Genomic DNA, 18038 nt, shown 5'->3' on the forward strand with positions numbered 1-18038 from the left:
ATTGTTAGAGCTAAAACAGGATCATTTAGGCAGGAAACACTTCCAGCAGGTGGCAGCATTTCCTGTAGGTGGTGTTTTTTTTTAGCAAAAATGTTTTTAAATAACAACAATTTCCGCTGCCACTTTTTTCAGTGAATCAGTGAATGATAAAAAATGAGTTCAGGTCTCAGACTCTGGACTAAATGTTCCACAAGGTCAGAGAAACTGACCCCTATTACCATGGATGTATTATAAGAACTGGATGTAGCTCCGCCCCCTCTGCCTTGAAGACAATGTTGTCAGGGTGGCCACTCGTGGTACTGCAACAAAAAATACTCATGCGGCCCAAAAAGCAATTTTCCCATAGAGCACAATAGTAAAAGTGTCCACAGGACACCTGGAGACATGGACACAGGACAGCTGGAGACAGGGACACAGGCTTTTACAGATCTTTATATTCTATATTTTTAATTCATGGCGTTTCACATGTGTAAAACGTTCCTTATGGCCATAAAAAGCTCAGAAACTTCTTATTTCCCAAAGTGACATCACAGCTGTGTAGAGAGCAGCAAAGCACGGTCACGTGACGTCACAGCTGTGTAGAGCGCAGCAAAGCACGGTCACCTGACGTCACAGCTGTGTACGAGCACAGCAAAGCGCGGTCACGTGACATCACAGCTGTGTACGAGCACAGCAAAGCGCGGTCACGTGACGTCAGCTGTGTACGAGCACAGCAAAGCGTGGTCATGTGACGTCTCGGGAACGCCACGACTGTTCGGAACCGTATGATTTTATGAGAAATGTGAATAAATGGAGGCAATGATGGGTTTTCTTTTACATTGGTTGAAATATTACGAAAAAACAGGTTTTAGTGATTTCTTCGTCGCTGAGAGAATAAAAAAAGGAGGGGCTGAGTGAATTAAAGCTCTACTCACACTGACTTTAACATGGAATAAGATTAGGAATAAATTAAAATAGTCACTTTTTGGCAGGGCCTGCCGAAAAGCGACTGCACCCTATAACTCTGATTTGGTCGGGGTTACATTCTCTGTCTTTTCACCATGAACAGTCGAGGAAACCAGGTGCATGTACAGTGAATTTGGTCAATACTCCTTGCAATAGAGTTACAGGGTGCAGATGGATGTGGCAAACACAGAGAATGTTATACAGATCCAGTTCTATATATACCGCATTATTGTATTCATAATTATACTCTCAAAAGTACAAGTTATCCAAAAAGGTACTTAAGTAAATATAATGGAGTAAATGTAACTCGTTATTACCCACCTCTGATAGCACTTACTGGTTTCTCATTATGTGTTATATGATTACTATCTTAGATGAGTTAAAACTTTCTACCCTGTTTTCTGCATTCATTTCCTAATCTTCATAAAATCCTTGAAACTAAGGTATTGAAATATAACTTTATTTATAGATCAAAGCGGTGTAAAACCACATTCAACAACGATAACAACAACAATAAAAGTGTCAAGGTAAAGCATCTACCCTCATCAATTGTTGACAACTAGCCCACATTATGGAAACATCAGGTTACTTTTTTATCTTCTTTTTCTGTAGCCTCTTCACTTCACGCTACAGGACATTTCTATTGCACAGTAAAAAAAAACATTTCTCTCGGGTACACCCACGCTTACTTCCTCTGAAGTGATGCGCGTTCCCGTCAGGGGCAGTCGCTTTTCGGCACTAGACTGGCTCTGCAGACTGCTGGAGATCGCAAATGACGGCGGCATTAAAAGTATGTTTGAGACAATAACTCTGCTGGTGTTCTGGATTAAAGTCATGGCAGAATAACCTGAGATCGACATCCTGTCTGTGTGAAGTGTTGCTGCGGCTGCTGCTGTCCTGGCTCGCGTCATCTGGGTCCTCTGTTACCAGCTGCTGCGCAATGAACAGGCGCATGCCGCTGACGCACGGCTGCGCTCTGTGCAGTATCGTTGGCGCGATGTTACGAGGACGCTGCTAATAAATGTGCATACACAGTTGATTCACGTTTATTATATTTAGAAAATAGCATAAAAATAACCATTGTAATTATCCGCCAGACATGAAAGGCCGGTCCGTGAAAATACTGTCTGACATTAAACCGGTCCGTGGCGCAAAAAAGTTTGGGGACCGCTGGTTTAGCAGACGCTTTTATCCAAAACCACTTTTAATAAGTGCATTTCAACATATGTACAAACAAGAGTGCTTCTTTTTTTGTGTCGTCGTTGTCATCTTAGTCAAGGTCGAGTCAAAGAGATGTGTTAGGTTTGAACTCAGAGTTTGTTGAACCTGCTTTCTGACATGGGATCATCATCAGCATCTCTCACACAGGTGCACACACAGGCCAGTGAAAGTGTCATATTTATTCATATTTATTCACATTTACAGAAAAAACTAAACAGAGGAGGAGCTTGTCTGGACCGAACCACTTCAAGCAGGGGATGGGGGGGCTAAGGTCTGGTCTGAACCAGAGCGTGCAGAGCATGAGCCACCTGATCAGCCGACATGTTGTCCACGGAGACACTGCTCTCTTTTCCAAACTCTGCAGACACAACACAGACATCACCTATCATTATCATCATCATCATCAACATTATCATGATCATCATTATTATTATTATTATCATTATTATTTACTCTGCATTGGGTTCTTCTCAGTTCTCTTGGGGTTATGTTTGGTTTTACTGGGTTCTACTCAGCTTTTTTGGGTTCTACTGGGTCAGTGTGTGTGTGTTACAGGGAGGAACAGTGTAAAGTGTGGAATCCATTTTTTGAACACGATGGCAAGAAACATCACTGGCTGCCGTATCAACACCCAGACCGTAAATACACACACACACACGTACACACACGTACACACACATGCACACACACACACTCCACCCTAAATTTCCCAGTGTACGTGGCTCAGCCAGTGTCATGTGACCTGTGTCTCCACAGCGGACGAGCGTTGTCGTCTGTACTTGCATGATTTTCATTCTGTACAAACTTTTATCATCTCAGAAACTTTTTTTTAAAACATATATCGATATCGGCCATAGCAGCAATATTAATATCGGATATCGTATCGGTGGAAATAGTCAAATCGGTGCATCCCTAATTATTATTATTATTATTATCTATCCACTGAGAGGAGTGACAGGAGGTCAGAGGTTAAAGTGTCACTGAGCCAATCAGGACAGAGCACCAGTGTGCTTCTCCCATGATGGTGGTTTGGACTCACCATGTCTGGCCCAGAGTCGAGCCTGGACTCCAGAACATTCTCGGATCAGGATTGGAAAGTCTGGGTTGGACTGTTTCAGAGCAACGTAGTGCTGCTCCACAAAGTCTCTGTGAACACAGCAGCGACAATAACATGTTTTATCAAAAACACCAACAAGTTAGGGCGACTAATCCAGAACTAAATTAACTCAGTCAATTATTTTAATCAGTTTGTTTGTTTTTTAATTCAAACCACTCTCTGTCATTTTCAGCTTCTTAAATGTGAATATTTTCTACTTTCTGCCATTTTCAACTTCTTAAATGTGAATATTTTTACATTACATTACATGTCATTTAGCAAGAATCATTCAAACTGAATCATTTTTGACACATTTTGAGAACAACACTGATCAATACTCTATGAACCAAACAACTAATCGATTAATGTAGAAAATAATGGACAGATGAGTGGATGATGAAAATAATCATCAGTTCTAAAACAGTTTCACAGTTAAATGTGATCGATCACATTAACGGAACAACTACTAGATTCACGTCATTATTGATCACAGATCAATATTTCTGTTAGTAATCAATAAACAGCTGACTTTTGCATCTCAGCGGTTAGCCGTTAGCATAGTTAGCTCGGCTCTTCCTCCATTATCACTCGTTTATCACCGGTGTTTCTTTCTTTTCTAGCGGCTCTGCGCGCCTCTGGATCCGGGCTCGGTACTTACCTCGCGCCCCCGCTGGCCGCGGACGTCTGGCAGAGGTGGACGCGGATCTCACGGAGGTTTTTGCCGAGACTGGAGCCCAGACTGCGAACCACGGCGGCCGCCATCTTAGTTTCCTACTGCCTGTCAAGGACGACAGGCAGGAGGGATTTTACAGCCCTTAGTTTAACCTGACAGGCAGCGGTTTTATCTGACCGCCCTCAGTTTAACCTGACAGCCCTCAGTTTAACCTGACAGGCAGTGGTTTAACCTGACAGCCCTCAGTTTAACCTGACAGGCAGAGGTTTAAGGAGTATGAGGAGGTGAAGGAGTGAGAGGAAGTGAAGGAGTGAGAGGAGGTGTGGTCTGACACCAGATGACTCTTTATTTATGAACATTATTATTTGGTACAAAGAGAAAAACCAGGTTCTGGTCTGAAACGTTGACAGAACCTGCTTCTAGAACCATCTTCATTCTTTGATGTTGCTTCAGTTTATCATCAAGTCTTTGTTAGCATTAGCAGAAAGTGAGAAGCTGCACATGCAAGTTAAAACATTAAGAATGTGTTTTAGCGTTGTTGCCACTCCCATCTGCTCGGCTCCGGTTCGCTCTCCTCACAAGGTTCTGTCGGCGTTTCTCATTCAGAAGCTGTTGGATACGTTTGTTTTGCGTTCGCTCGCGGAACGTTGGCATTCGTGGGACAAAGTAGCTCTGCTGTCCGCTGGCGACGTCCCTGTCCAATCCCACGATCCGGTATGGGACCTCATCCACTGAGTTGTTCTCTTTCTTCGTAAGCGGGACAAAAGAGGACGCAGACATCATTGTAGGTTCAGTTTCTGTCAGATTGATTTTAGTTTGAAGGCTCCGCCCACCCGATGATGTGGTGGTGATGATGTCATCAGGATCAGATGTTGTTGAGGTGGGAAAATCTGGGACGGCAGATGTTTGGATCGGTGACAGTGTCGTACCATCACCATTTACCATGGGCACTGTGGTCGTTGTCCTCCTGAATAAATGTGGTGGAGCAGTTCTGCGTGTGCGCCGTGTGGTGGTGAAGGTGGTGGATGGGGGAGGAGCAGGGGTGGTTGGGGGAGGAGGTGGTTTGGTTGGGGGAGGAGCAGTGGTGGATGGGCGAGGAGTAGTTATATCCAGAGGATCCTCATAAGACGAATACTCATCATAGTCATCGTACTCAACATAAATGAAGTCGGTGCTGCTCCTGCTAGTGGGGGAAGGAGTGACGGTGAAGATGGAGGTTGGGTTTATGATGTCACTGATGATGTGGCTGCTGTCCGACCAGGTGGGTGTGGTTACTGAGGTGACTGTCTCTGTCGGCGAAATCCAGGAGCTAAAAAAAAAAAAGAAAGAATAATGATGAGAACGGTCTTTGTTTTGTGTTCCCACCAGATCAGTTTCCAAATACCTGCAACACGTCACTCTCCTGGTGCTTATGCTAAAGCTAACTGCATTCATAGCAAAGTGTGACAAAGACACATATTTGCAGAAGTTAACTGGAGGTCCAGCGTTTGTGTTTGACAATAACATGTTTCTATTAAAACACGCTTTGTCCTCCCCATGAGGGTCACAGGGGGCGCTGTACCCTGAAGTATACCAGGGCCTTTAGTCCAACTTCCTTGCTCACCTTCTGTCCCATCTAATACAACACTGGGGCATTGGAAGAATCTTTTGTGTTTTGAGTCCAAGTGCTAAAACGTTGCTGTCTGTGTGTTATTGGCAGTAGCGGACTGTGGGGTTTCAGTCAGGGCCTTCAGTAAAAAAAAACAAAACATGCCATAGTGCACATGCACACCACTGCGCATCTATAGGCTACTGCATCATTACCACCACATCTTCCGTTAAGTCACTCAGCAAACGCAATTTCACAAGCCACTATATGACACAAAAACAAGCTTCCACATAAGCATAGGCGTCAGCTACACGGGGAACACGTCCCCGGCACTATTTATCATCAACAGTTTTGTCCTCACCACTTCTAAAAAATATTATCAATTTATCATTAACACTTCAACTACTGTAAATGATGTACCTCTTCAGTGTAGGTCTTCCTCTTGAAATAATTTCCTTCTTTTCTCCAAACGATCGCCGTGAAAAGTGCACACGAAGGAGATCAGAAACATGATGGATCGGTGGTGTTAATGCAGTGATCATAACTTACTTCAAAACCCGCCAAAGGTTCAAACATCGTTGATGACAACAGCAGGGGCTAGAGCCAGACACATCGCTGGGCCTGGGGCATTCTGTCACTATGATATCACATTTTGACTGGCTGACGACACACGTCAGTCAAAGTTATAACCAAATAGGAAATGGTAGCTTCAACGAAAGGCCAACAATACTACTAGAGCAGGTCCACGGAGCTATGATGCGTTTAATGACATCCAGGAAAATCCAGCTCAGCTTCACAAAAAATAATCATATTCTTTCTGGAAATATAATCATAACATACTGAAAAAGTAATTCAATTCAGACATGTTCAGACACAAATTAATTTGATTATTAAAAATAATAATAATAATTAAAAAAAATACTTTTTTGATATTGTGGTTATTGGTGTTGTTGGCGTTGACTGATGACCTGCCGTCACTGACCTGCTGTTGGTGGTTGGTGAACTCGTGCTGCTGGCGTTTTCCTTGCTGCAGGACTTACAGCACATCAGTCGGTATCTGGCGTTGGAGCAGTACCGATTCAACACTTCCATGTGACAAAACACTGAACGGTCACCGCGACAACGATACCCTGGAGAGCAGGAAGAATCGGTCAGAGTCAGGAGGCAGCAGAAATGAAGTGAAAGGAAAAAGTGTAAAGTCATGTGACTGAAGGAGTTTTACTGGAGGAGATATTCTGCACAGGGAACTCTGGGTTGGACCTGGACAACCACTGGATGATGGCATTTTTCTGGTCGCCTGCAGGGGGCAGATAAATGCACAATTAGAATTGAAAACAAACCACAACTCCCAGAATCCTCTATACCAGAGCAGCTTGTCCACCAACTGTTAATTACTGTGAGATTTAAACTAGAAAAGCACAATGTTTGGTCAGTGCCTACCGTTGCAGGGCGTGGCCTGGCAGCTGCGGGCTGTGATTGGTCGAGGTTCACTGCAGTTTCCAGCTGATTCCTCAGGACTTGAACATGCAACCTGACGTTCCTGAGTTCCGTTTCCACATGACACTGAACACTGCAAGCACAAAGACCCCGATCAGATAATCAGACTTAACTGATCAGTCATTGATCTGTGGTTTTACCAACAAATATGGAAGACTCTCATACCGGCGTCCACAGCCCGGCTCGCCAGGTGGCGGGGCAGGGGAAACGGTTGCAGGTACGCTTGGCTTCAGGCCGAGAGTCTCGACAGAGTTTGCTGTGCACTGAGCGCTGCTGTTGCTGAACCCTGCTGGGCTCGTGCTGGCAGCTCACCCAGCGACGCTGCCACCCAGTTTGACCACAAGAGGTGCTGCAGTCCTCCCAGTCCCCGGTCACCCATCTGCAGGAATAAACAGAATGAACGAGGCTTACGGTGCCTTAAGATAATGTTGTGATTCAGGGCAATACAAATCAAATTGAATTAAATTGAATTTCCGATTGGATGAGAAGGTCTAGTCATGTTAGCACCAGATTACATTTGTTGTCGTTGACATGTCTGTGATTAGTAGAACACTTCAGGTTTCCATAGAGACCTGTGGTGCATTACCGTGGTGAGCTGCAGGTGTCAGTGTTGCAGCTGCGGCTAATGGCTCTCGGTTTGTTGACATTGGAGCAGAGCATCCTGAGAACCATTTTCCCATCAGCCTTCCTCCTGCAGCCAAACCTCGTGTACTGTTTCCCTGGCAACAAGATATCACTGTTCCAACACACCCATTACCCTGGTAACCAAATGAACAGGCTGTCAATCATTGCGTACCTCCTCCGCAGGGCTTGGAGCACTGCGACCACTTCTTCAGCGCCCACTCATAGAAGACAGCGTCCTCCTGCACCAGGTTGGACTCCAGTGATAAGCGTAGGCGGTCCTGGATGATGTACTTATAAGACACTGTAACCTTGGAGTCGTTATGGGAACGGACCTGATGCAGACAAACACAGTTCCGGTTGAGCTTCTTACCAGACACAGCATGGACAGGTGAGATTCCTCTGTTCATGGACTGACCATTAGCAGGACACCATACTTCAGTGGGCCTGTGGTTCGGACAGACTCTTGCTCCTTGCTGTTACTGTACTCCCAGACCACACCCTTCTCAATCACCACACGGGATTCTGGAAGCTCGTGTTCATCGTTAAGGAAGAGGTGACTCGTCTCCTGGTTCTTCACCGCTGCGGCACAAAACAGAAAACAATGTTTCCAGAGAACTGCAAGCTGCAGAAGAAGAAATGGCGTCACCTGTGCCGTCTTACCCAGGATGTGAGGAGTCCCCTTAAACTCCTGGACCAGCAGATGACGCGCTCCTTTAGGGATCTCCAGGATCTTCAAGTATCCTGGATAGAGCCAATTATCAAAACATTGATTACTGATCACAAAGTTCTATCTTTGTTACTACTTTCTTCTACATGGTACAAGGTTCTACATGTTTCTAGAAGAACAAGTTTCTACAAGAACACGTTTCTAGAAGAACAAGTTTCTAGAAGAACACGTTTCTACAAGAACAAGTTTCTACAAGAACACGTTTCTACAAGAACAAGTTTCTACAAGAACAAGTTTCTAGAAGAACAGGTTTCTAAAAGAACAGGTTTCTAAAAAAAAAGTTTCTAGAAGAACAGGTTTCTAAAAAAAAGTTTTTAGAAGAACAAGTTTCTAGAAGAACAAGTTTCTACAAGAACAAGTTTCTACCAGAACAAGTTCCATATCCCGCTCACACCTGGTTTCTTTGTGCTGCGTGTGAAGTTTCCTTTGATCATCTTGCAGGTGGCGTTGTCGCCTCCACAGACGCCACATCGATCTTCCTGCTTGTCTGAAGCAATCTGACTGTCACAGCCCACGTGCTGCAGGAGCAGAGAGGAGAGAGGAGAGGAGGCAGAAGTGGAGCATCAAATAACAAAGCACCTCTCACAGGTCAGACACAGATCAGCCTAAGCTAACGTTAGCTGCACACTTCCTGAAAATGTTTCCTCGTTTTACTCCTCAAACACAGTTTTATCTGATAAAACATGAAGAAAATGTCTTCATATGTAAAACAACAGCTACTGATGCTATGCTAATGACAGGCACTGTAAAACAAACTTTAAATACAACAGTAAAAGCCACAATAAAGACCTCACACTCTCCTCGAACGCACACGCTGTGAGCATCACTGTATGAACATGACGTCCCATCATGCACCATTTTGCTCATGGAAACCACTGCCCCCGTCTCCTTCGACTGACAGTACAGACGACAACGCTCGTCCGCTGTGGAGGCACAGGTCACATGACACTGGCTGAGCCACGTACACTGGGAAATTTAGGGTGGAGTGTGTGTGTGTGCATGTGTGTGTACGTGTGTGTGTGTGTGTGTATTTACGGTCTGGGTGTTGATACGGCAGCCAGTGATGTTTCTTGCCATCGTGTTCAAAAAATGGATTCCACACTTTACACTGTTCCTCCCTGAAACACACACCAACAGAACTGAATAAAACCCAACAGAACTGAAAACGGTGGAGTGGCTCAGTGGTTAAGACAGTACCCCTGTGTGCAGAGACATCATGGTCACCGGTTCAACTCCACCCCTGGCAGGTTGTAACTCAATTCCCTTGTAAGTCGCTTTGGATAAAAGTGTCTGCTAAATGACATGTAATGTAATGTAAAAAAGAACCCAATAAAACCGAATAAAACCCAACAGAACTGAAAAGAACCCAATAAAGCCGGGTAAAACCCAACAGAACCCAATAGAACCGAGTAGAACCCATTTGAACCCGGGTCACTCAGATGACAGACGCACTGACCTGAAGTCCGTCAATGGTGGACACTCCTCCAGGCTGCACAGCTCAAACTCATAGCTGTTTCCGAAGCAGGTGCGCCCCCCGTTGGCTGGACTGAGAACAACAGGTTAGTGTCTCTGATTGGTGCATCAGAACTGTGACATCATCATCAGACGACAAGTGGTTCACTCACGCTGGATTGTCGCACCGCCGGCTCCGGAACCTGACCCCGCCCCCGCAGGTCCTGGAGCAGCTGCCATAGGAACTCCACGTTCCCCAGCTGCCATCTTGTCGCAGGAGGTCAGGGGTCAACTTCATGCAGAAGCCTTTAAAGCAGTGCTTCAGGCAGAGACGGTTACCATGGAGATGAGAGTTAGGGTTACAGGGATGGAGGATGGAGCTTAGCATGCTAGCTAGGCTTTACAAAAGCTCACTGATTAGCATGTTTATTAGTTTGGCTAATTAGCGGATCTCTTCATTTCTGGTCTTCATGCTAAACTAAGTGCACATTTAGTTTTTACTTTTCGTGTGTTTGCAAAATCTGGGCTGTGGAAGAATACTCGGGCCTTTATAGACACATGAGAGAGCACCACCACCAGGAGCAGACGAGTGTTGGACTTTAGAACCAGACGTCATTGTGACCTCACCTTCCCTGGTCCACACTTTGTCCCGTCGAGGGGCGGACCTTTCTTCGTCTTACAGTAGAACGGGTTTGTGTATTCGCTGCACCACAGCTGTTTGCAGGGGTCAGGGGTCGTGTACTGGAAACATGAGAATAGAACGACGTCATCATCATAATAAACAAATACGTTAATCCTCTGCACCAATGTGATGGTCCTGGGGACTGGCTATCTACATACAAACCAGAGGTCAGAGGTCCCCTCTGATCACATGACCCTGACACACACACACACACACACACACACACACACACACAGACGTACTGCAGTACAAAGACTGTATCCAGGTCCAAAGTCAAAGACACACTGTTGGTCCATTGAGTACTGGAACCCCGGCAGCTGAGGCTGAGCGGGCCACTCGTGGTTAAACGGGTCATCACGGAGACAGTCGTAAGTCCTACAGAAAGAGAGACACAGCACTGGGATATAAGTGTGCGGCACCGTGCGCGGCGCAGTGTGCAGTGCCGTGTGCGATGCTCACTGCAGGTACTGGTGCAGTTCCCTCCAGCTGCATCTTGACCAGTGATAGCGGTGTAATGTGGCCTGGACTCGAGGAGACATGATGCTGCCCAACAACACGTCGTCCTCACAGTTATTAGCCTCGCCGTCATGTTCCATACCTAATCTGGAGACAGATGGGGACAGACAGAGTCAGAGACAGATGGGTTAAGATTCTTCCAACTACAACACTGTGACGTCACCTGTGGCGTCAGGTAACCTGTGATGTCACCTGTGACGCCAGCACAGTGTGCAGTTTTTAAAGGTGGTGCAGTGTGTTTGTGTGTCTCACACATGTCCCGTCTCATGTGCAGCGACAAAGGCTGAAGAAAAGCCGTCATCCAGGACGAGGACACAGCTCCGATGTAGGTGGCACATCCCAGTGACGGGAGCATAGCCTGTGGACACACCCCAGAGGTCAGAGGTCAGGTGACAAGAACGTAAATGCCCACCATCGTCACTGAGAATATTCTGATCGCCTGGATCCTCTGGAGGTCATCCTGCTGTTGACCTGGACACAGTTCTCAGGATATTCATGTCTGAAAACTGTGTGAAAGCTAATGTTAGCATTAGTGCTATTACCTTGCATGCCGGAGGGGCCGAACTCCTGCCTGGTCAGGTAGATGGTGTGATCGTGCTGCTCGGCGTGACTGTGCTCCCTGTGCTGGAGGTACGACCAGCCACAGACGTTCTCGAGGCTCTTCTGAGGGTTCCCCACCGAGATCAGCTCCTGAGACTGACGGAGGACACGTGGGTTTACTGGTTTACTGACTGAACAGAGACATTACTGAGAACTATTGATGGACAGAAAGAGCTTTGTACCTTTGTTGGTGACAACATGATGATCCTGACCAGGACCACGTTGAAGTTGGTGCCCAAAGAATGGTCCTGATAGATCTCATTCACCTAGAACAGACACATCGACAACACTCGTGTTCAGCTGTGTTTCCACAGGTGGAGCAGTTCAGTACCGTGGTAAACATGTTCCAGATGTGAGATCAGACAAAGAGCACTTCACTGACGTAATTTAGGGCTCTGAGCTCCAGACTTCTTTTGACACTATGTAAGAACACATCACATGACCATGACCTTTCAGAAGAATGTTTGTTGACTTATTCTGTGCTCGACCAAAAACTGCTACTGTAAACAAAGTTGCTAACACTGGCTAACATCCCTAATGTTAGTAGCTGTTGCTAATGTTAGCAACCATTGCTAACATTGGTGTGTTAACCATGAGTGACAGCGTGCACAAACACTTTTACTCCAGTCAGGATGCCACCGCATCACGGTTGTCAAATGTCGCAATTTCTGCTCGTACAGAAGTAAACCTCGCAGTTTTCAGACCTCTGTGATGTCACATGTTTACAAAAATGGAACCAGTGGTAACCATGGTAACACAGAAGCACCTACTATGTTCATCAGTGTGAGCAGATACTTCTGGATGTGTTCTCGGCCGTGGAAGAGAAGAACCGAATAATCGACTGCTAACAACACCTGGAGGAGACGAGAACAAGTCAGCTCTCTGTCAATCACTTCATCTGCTTCTCTACCAAAAAAAAACTCCATCTTCACCTCAATGTGAAATAACTCCGCCTCCTCGATGTAGCGCTTCCGTCTGCGTGACCCTGGTGTCGACCACAACACGTTCTGCTTCAAGTTAAGGGAACCTACGAGAGGAGCTGGAGAACACAAAAACAACAGGATGATCTTTATTTCACAGGTAACCTGGTAGTTCAGGTGACCTCTAACCTCAGTGTGAGTGTGGGTGTGGATGACCAGCACTGACTTTTGGTCATGTTAGCAGCATTGCTAATTGTAGCATCATACAGTGATATTAATATGATCTTAGACGAGATCTTTGTTTACGATCAAATGATTTGTAGGAGGGTTAGTGTTAATGTTAAACTAGCAATCGTGCTATCATGATATGATCTTTGTAAAGCAAATGTTGGGGGGCAATGTTAGCAACTCTGCTAAGGCTAGCGACATGAGCAACCTTTGCTAATGTTAGAGGCATTAGCCGGTGTTAGCTAATATTTCTAGCATTAACAACATTAGCAAATATGTCTCTTCTGTCAACGTAGGTCACATGGTTTGTTTAAGATGTTACCTTCCCTGACTGGAGGTCAGGTGACCATAACCAGTCACATGACCATGACCAGTCAAATGACCAGTCACATGACCATGACCAGTCACATGACCAGTGACAGTCACATGACCAGTGACCGTCACATGATCATGACCGGTCACGTGACCAGTGACTGTCACATGACTATGACAGTCACATGACGGTGTGGTCAGTGAAGCTTCTTCCACAATCATGAGTCACTTTGGGGTCACATGGTACAGCTGGAGGCTTGGACTGAAGTGAACTTGATCCTCATTGGCTGACAAGGATTCAGAGAGTGAGAGGACGAACTGAACTATCCGTCAACTCTGAGGCCATGCCCCCAAAACCTCGAAGAATCTGACACTTGACACCGCCACGTCGCAACTGCATGAGTGTGTGAGTCTGAGTGTGTGTGTGTGTGTATATAAGTGTATATGTGTCTGTGTGTGTGTGTATATGTGCGTGTGTATGCATGTGTGTTTCCTGGAACAGTTTGACTGCATTCTGATTTTTTTCTTCTGCTCAAACGACTCAGCAGATATGAGACATGACTACACTGTAAAAAACTACAGAAAAACATAAACACGTGTCATGTGACCTTTACAGTGAAGATAAATCATTTAATTTCTGTCATTACAATAAGATTTTGTGATACAATAAGAATAAAACGGTGGTATTTTTAAAGATGTCACCATCTTTAACTGGTGACATCACAGAATGTAGTGGTGGAAGTTGGTTTGATAAAAGGATGTTTGTGAAGATAAATGTGAGAGGGCGTTCCTTTCTATTCATCCTGAAGAGGGTGCTACACTCCATGAAGTTTCTTCCTGAGGAGAGCTCACAGCAGCTAACAGCTACATTAGCAGCTACATTAGCAGCATCCATGTTGTCCCACCTCGGAGGACGTTGTCTGCAGTTTGATTGACAGCTGGTTGTTTACGGACAGCTGAGGAACGATAAACGATGTGGCGCTGTCCTCCTTCCTTGTCTCCTCTGTCCTTGTCTCCTACTCCCTCTCTCCTCCATTCTTCCAAAGGTTCGATGAAGAACTCGTCTACGCGTGTTCGAATGAGTCCTGTCTGAGACACAGAGAAATCCACTGATTATGTACAATCTATCATCTGTAATCTGTCGTCTATAATCTGCAATCTGGAGTTCATAATCTATGATCATGCATCTGTAATCTGTAGTCTATAATCTATGATCTATGATCTATAATCTAGACCTCATTTGAAGCCTCAGTGTGATGTTCCACTGCAGAAGGAAAATATTCTTTGTAATTTTCCAGATGTTTCCACAGGAAATCAGGCCACACTGTAAAAAGTGATGCCTCAGTCCTGACTGCTGTTTCTGGTTCTGCTGGTTCTGCTGGTTCTTCTGTTTCTGGTGGTTCTGCTGGTTCGGTTGTTTCTGTTGGTTTTGTTGTTTCTGCTGTTTCTGGTGGTTTTGATGGTTCTGTGGTTTCTGCTGTATCAGGTGGTTCTGCTGTTTCTGGTGTTCTGCTGGTTCTGGTGGTTCTGCTGGTGTGGTTCTGTTGTTCTGTTGTTTCTGTTGTTTCTGCTGATTCTGGTGGTTCTGTTGGTTCTGTTGTTTTCTGGTTCTGGTGGTTCTGCTGGTTTTGTTGTTTCTGTTGTTTCTGCTGGTTCTGCTGTTCTGCTGTTTCTGCTGGTTCTACTGATTCTGCTGTGGTTCTGCTGTTTCTGGTGGTTCTGCTGATTCTGCTAGTTCTGGTGGTTCTGCTGGTTCTGGTGGTTATGTTGTTTCTGCTGATTCTGGTGGTTCTGCTGGTTATGTTGTTTCTGCTGATTCTGGTGGTTCTGCTGGTTTTGTTGTTTCTGCTGGTTCTGCTGTTTCTGCTGTTTCTTCTCTGTTTCTGATGTTCTTGGTTTGTTGTTTCTGGTGTTCTTCTGTTTCTGGTGGTTCTGCTGGCTCTTTCTGTTGTTGTTTTGTTTCTGGTTCTGATGGTTCTGTGGTGTCTGCTGTTTCAGGTTCTGCTGTTTCTGGTTTCTGCTGGTTCTGGTGGTTCTGTGTGGTTTTGCTGGTTCTGGTGGTTCTGCTGGTTTGTTGTTTCTGCTGGTTCTGCTGTTCTGCTGGTTCTGTTCTGATGGTTCTGCTGTTTCTGCTGGTTCTACTGATTCTGCTGTTTCAGGTGCTGGTTTCTTTCTGGTTCTGGGTTATGTTGTTTCTGATTCTGGTGGTTCTGCTGGTTATGTTGTTCTGCTGGTTCTGGTGGTTCTGGTGGTTCTGCTGCTGGTTCTGCTGTTTCAGGTGGTTCTGCTGTTTCTGGTGGTTCTGATGGTTCTGATGATTCTGATGGTTTTGTTGTTTCTGCTGGTTCTGCTATTCTGGTGGTTTCTGTGGTTCTGATGGTTCTGCTGTTTCTGGTGGTTCTGCTGGTTCTGTTGTTTCTGGTGGTTCTGCTTTTTCTGTTGTTTCTGCTGGTTCTGCTGTCAGCTCACTGATTCTGGCTACTGTGGGTCACTTTTGTTTGTTTTGTTTTGTTTGTCTCTCTGTAACCATGGAAACAACAGCGGTCCAAACATGTGAAACATCTGCAACTGAGATCCAACAACTGGATCTCAGTCAACCTGGGTGTGACGTTATTTCCACAGTTGTGACTTCAAACTTCTGGAATGCATGAAAACGAAAACTGTTTGTTGTTCAGCTCACTTCTTCTTTTTCCACTGATGAGCAGTCAGTTTCACGTTTAGCGCCCCCTACAGTTGTAATTCAAAATTTTCTGTGTCCAGAACAAGGTTTTCAGATGATTTGAGGAGAAATGACTCATTTTAACATGTGGTTTGTGTTTGTGTATACTGGCAGCAACGTTTGTCTGAGGTGACAAGCGCCACCTCTGCGGACGCTCGGCGCAGAGCAGCGTTACCTCGGCCTGTCCTGATGACATCATGACATCTCTGTCATTACATGCTCGATGTGATCCATAGATTTGTTTTGACACATTAGTTTGTTTTTAATGTAAATGTTTGGACCTGAAAGTTTGTATATTATTAATGTTTTATTTATATTAACTTTGAATTTTAGATTTATATTAAAGTTGCACGGTCACTGTATCAGTATTTGAATATAATATGTACATATATGTATGTATATACTGTATGTATGTATATACATACAGTATATATGTATGTATGTTTATATACACATACATATTCATACATTTGTATGTATATGTATACATACATACATGTATGTACATACATACATATATGTGTGTATACATATATGTATACACACATATACATACACATATGTATATATGTATGTATGTACATGTGTGTGTATCTGTGTGTGTTGTCTCACCAGTCCATCACAGTTGCTAATAGCGACAGACGTGTCCTCCATGTTGGAAACGTCTCCTGTGAAAAAGCAGCCTCTGTCTCTGATTGGCTCAGAGTGAACTCGTCCTGACTCCTCCCACTCCACGGTGGCGGCGGGGGCCACGAGACGAGAGTTGGGACGCAGCCGAAGATGGAGACTCTGACCAAACACGGTTACATTGTAGTAAAGCTCCGCCTTTGCCGCCACCTCCTCCATGTAACCCCGCCCTCTGAAGTGACGAGCTGTGTGGTTGGACGGTGCTGCGTGTTGTTGTTTGTGTCTGATGCTGTCAGTGGGCCTGTCCTCTGAGAGGCTGCTGAGTTGTTTCCTCAGTGGGTGGCTGGAGCCTGAGCCTGACAGGAAACGCCCCTCTGAGTCCGTCCTGATTGGACGGACGACAATGTATTCTGAGAGGACCTGATGAAGAGACTCTGACAACACACACACACACGCAGACACACAAACACACACACACACACACGCAGACACACGCACACACACACAGTTATGACACATGATCTGAATCCTTCACATTCTCTAAATACCAGAAAAACACCACAAACAATTATGGAAAAGTGGAAACAGAGATTTAAACTCTTCACTATAACTCTGAGCATCAGGACCACAGGGGCCCCAATGCCAGGGGCCCGAACAGCTCCTTGCACAGATTTTATAAGGAACCTGTTGTTTTCCTTCAGATTTGTATCATTCTGTAGGAGGTCAGAGGTCAGAGGTCAGGTGCTCTGCTGAACCAACCAACCACCACCTCAACACAACAGGAAGTCGGCCATTTTGAATTTTCACATCTGCTGGAAACTTCAGGAACACAGTGCTGCCTGCTGGCCGCCTCGAGCATGAGTGCTGTTTTTGTTTTATTCACTCTGGTCTGTCACAGAGCCAAAGAGAAAACAGCTGTTGCACACTTTCTAAACACAGTTACACACCGTCTGCGCTCACTGCCTCTACACTGCCACCTTCTGTTCATAGATAGACATTTCACTGACACTCCAGACAGGAGCAGGACTCACCTGTGCTGTGACTGACAGAACGTGAGTGTGAACAGTTCATCTGCAGCAGAAACACAGCGATCAATAATCCATGAAGACAGTGTTCCATCCTGAGAGTGAGACAGGTGAGACAGAGACAGACACACAACGCTGCACACAGAGAGAGACACAATGTGACTGAGCTGTTAAGACTGGACTGAGAAACACAGACTCCTCCTCCTCCTCCTCTGTCATTATCTCCTCCCTCTGTCTCACACACACACACACACACACACAGAGGGAGAGAGAGAGAGAGAGTGCCCTCCCCCACTAGATGGGTCATTATTAAAAACGGCCTGTTTTGATCTGTCACTCACTCTCTCACACCAAACCTCACACCATGACACAGGAGCTGCAGGTCCTCTGCTGCCTCGTGTGGTCACTCTTTGTGTCACTGAGTTAAGTCTAGATTAAATATTTCAAATGCCGAATTTGACAAAATAAGACATTTGATCTTAGTGATGGAGGCAGCAGTGTGTGTATGTATGAGAGAGAGTGTGTGTGTGAGAGTGTGTGTGAGTGTGTGTGTGTGAGAGAGAGTGTGTGTGTATGTGAGAGTTTG

At 45.3% G+C, this 18038-nt stretch overlaps 2 protein-coding genes across 2 annotated transcripts; both read right to left on the minus strand.

Moving 5' to 3' along the window:
* Positions 1-2330: 2330 nt before the first annotated feature.
* Positions 2331-4065, minus strand: ndufa2 (NADH:ubiquinone oxidoreductase subunit A2). Its single transcript, XM_044041547.1, has 3 exons — positions 3921-4065; positions 3206-3312; positions 2331-2524 (listed from the first exon to the last, which is right to left on the minus strand). Exons 1-3 carry the CDS (start codon positions 4022-4024, stop codon positions 2433-2435), a joined length of 303 nt encoding a protein of 100 aa, XP_043897482.1. The 5' UTR covers positions 4025-4065; the 3' UTR covers positions 2331-2432.
* A 191-nt stretch (positions 4066-4256) lies between these two features.
* Positions 4257-17623, minus strand: LOC122779339 (A disintegrin and metalloproteinase with thrombospondin motifs 2-like). The gene is made up of 25 exons (XM_044041545.1): positions 17459-17623; positions 16413-16861; positions 13987-14170; positions 12554-12660; positions 12392-12475; positions 11804-11887; positions 11564-11717; positions 11274-11379; positions 10965-11108; positions 10748-10880; positions 10451-10564; positions 9997-10142; positions 9828-9917; positions 9407-9489; positions 9161-9294; positions 8766-8889; positions 8305-8385; positions 8060-8223; positions 7817-7976; positions 7607-7739; positions 7186-7399; positions 6964-7093; positions 6746-6820; positions 6506-6653; positions 4257-5244 (listed from the first exon to the last, which is right to left on the minus strand). The coding sequence occupies exons 1-25, from the start codon at positions 17544-17546 to the stop codon at positions 4452-4454; spliced, it is 4122 nt and encodes a 1373-aa protein (XP_043897480.1). The 5' UTR covers positions 17547-17623; the 3' UTR covers positions 4257-4451.
* Between the last annotated feature and the right edge of the window lie 415 nt (positions 17624-18038).

This window comes from Solea senegalensis, linkage group LG13, assembly GCF_019176455.1.
Source record: "Solea senegalensis isolate Sse05_10M linkage group LG13, IFAPA_SoseM_1, whole genome shotgun sequence".
In the NCBI taxonomy this organism is placed as follows: domain Eukaryota; kingdom Metazoa; phylum Chordata; class Actinopteri; order Pleuronectiformes; family Soleidae; genus Solea; species Solea senegalensis.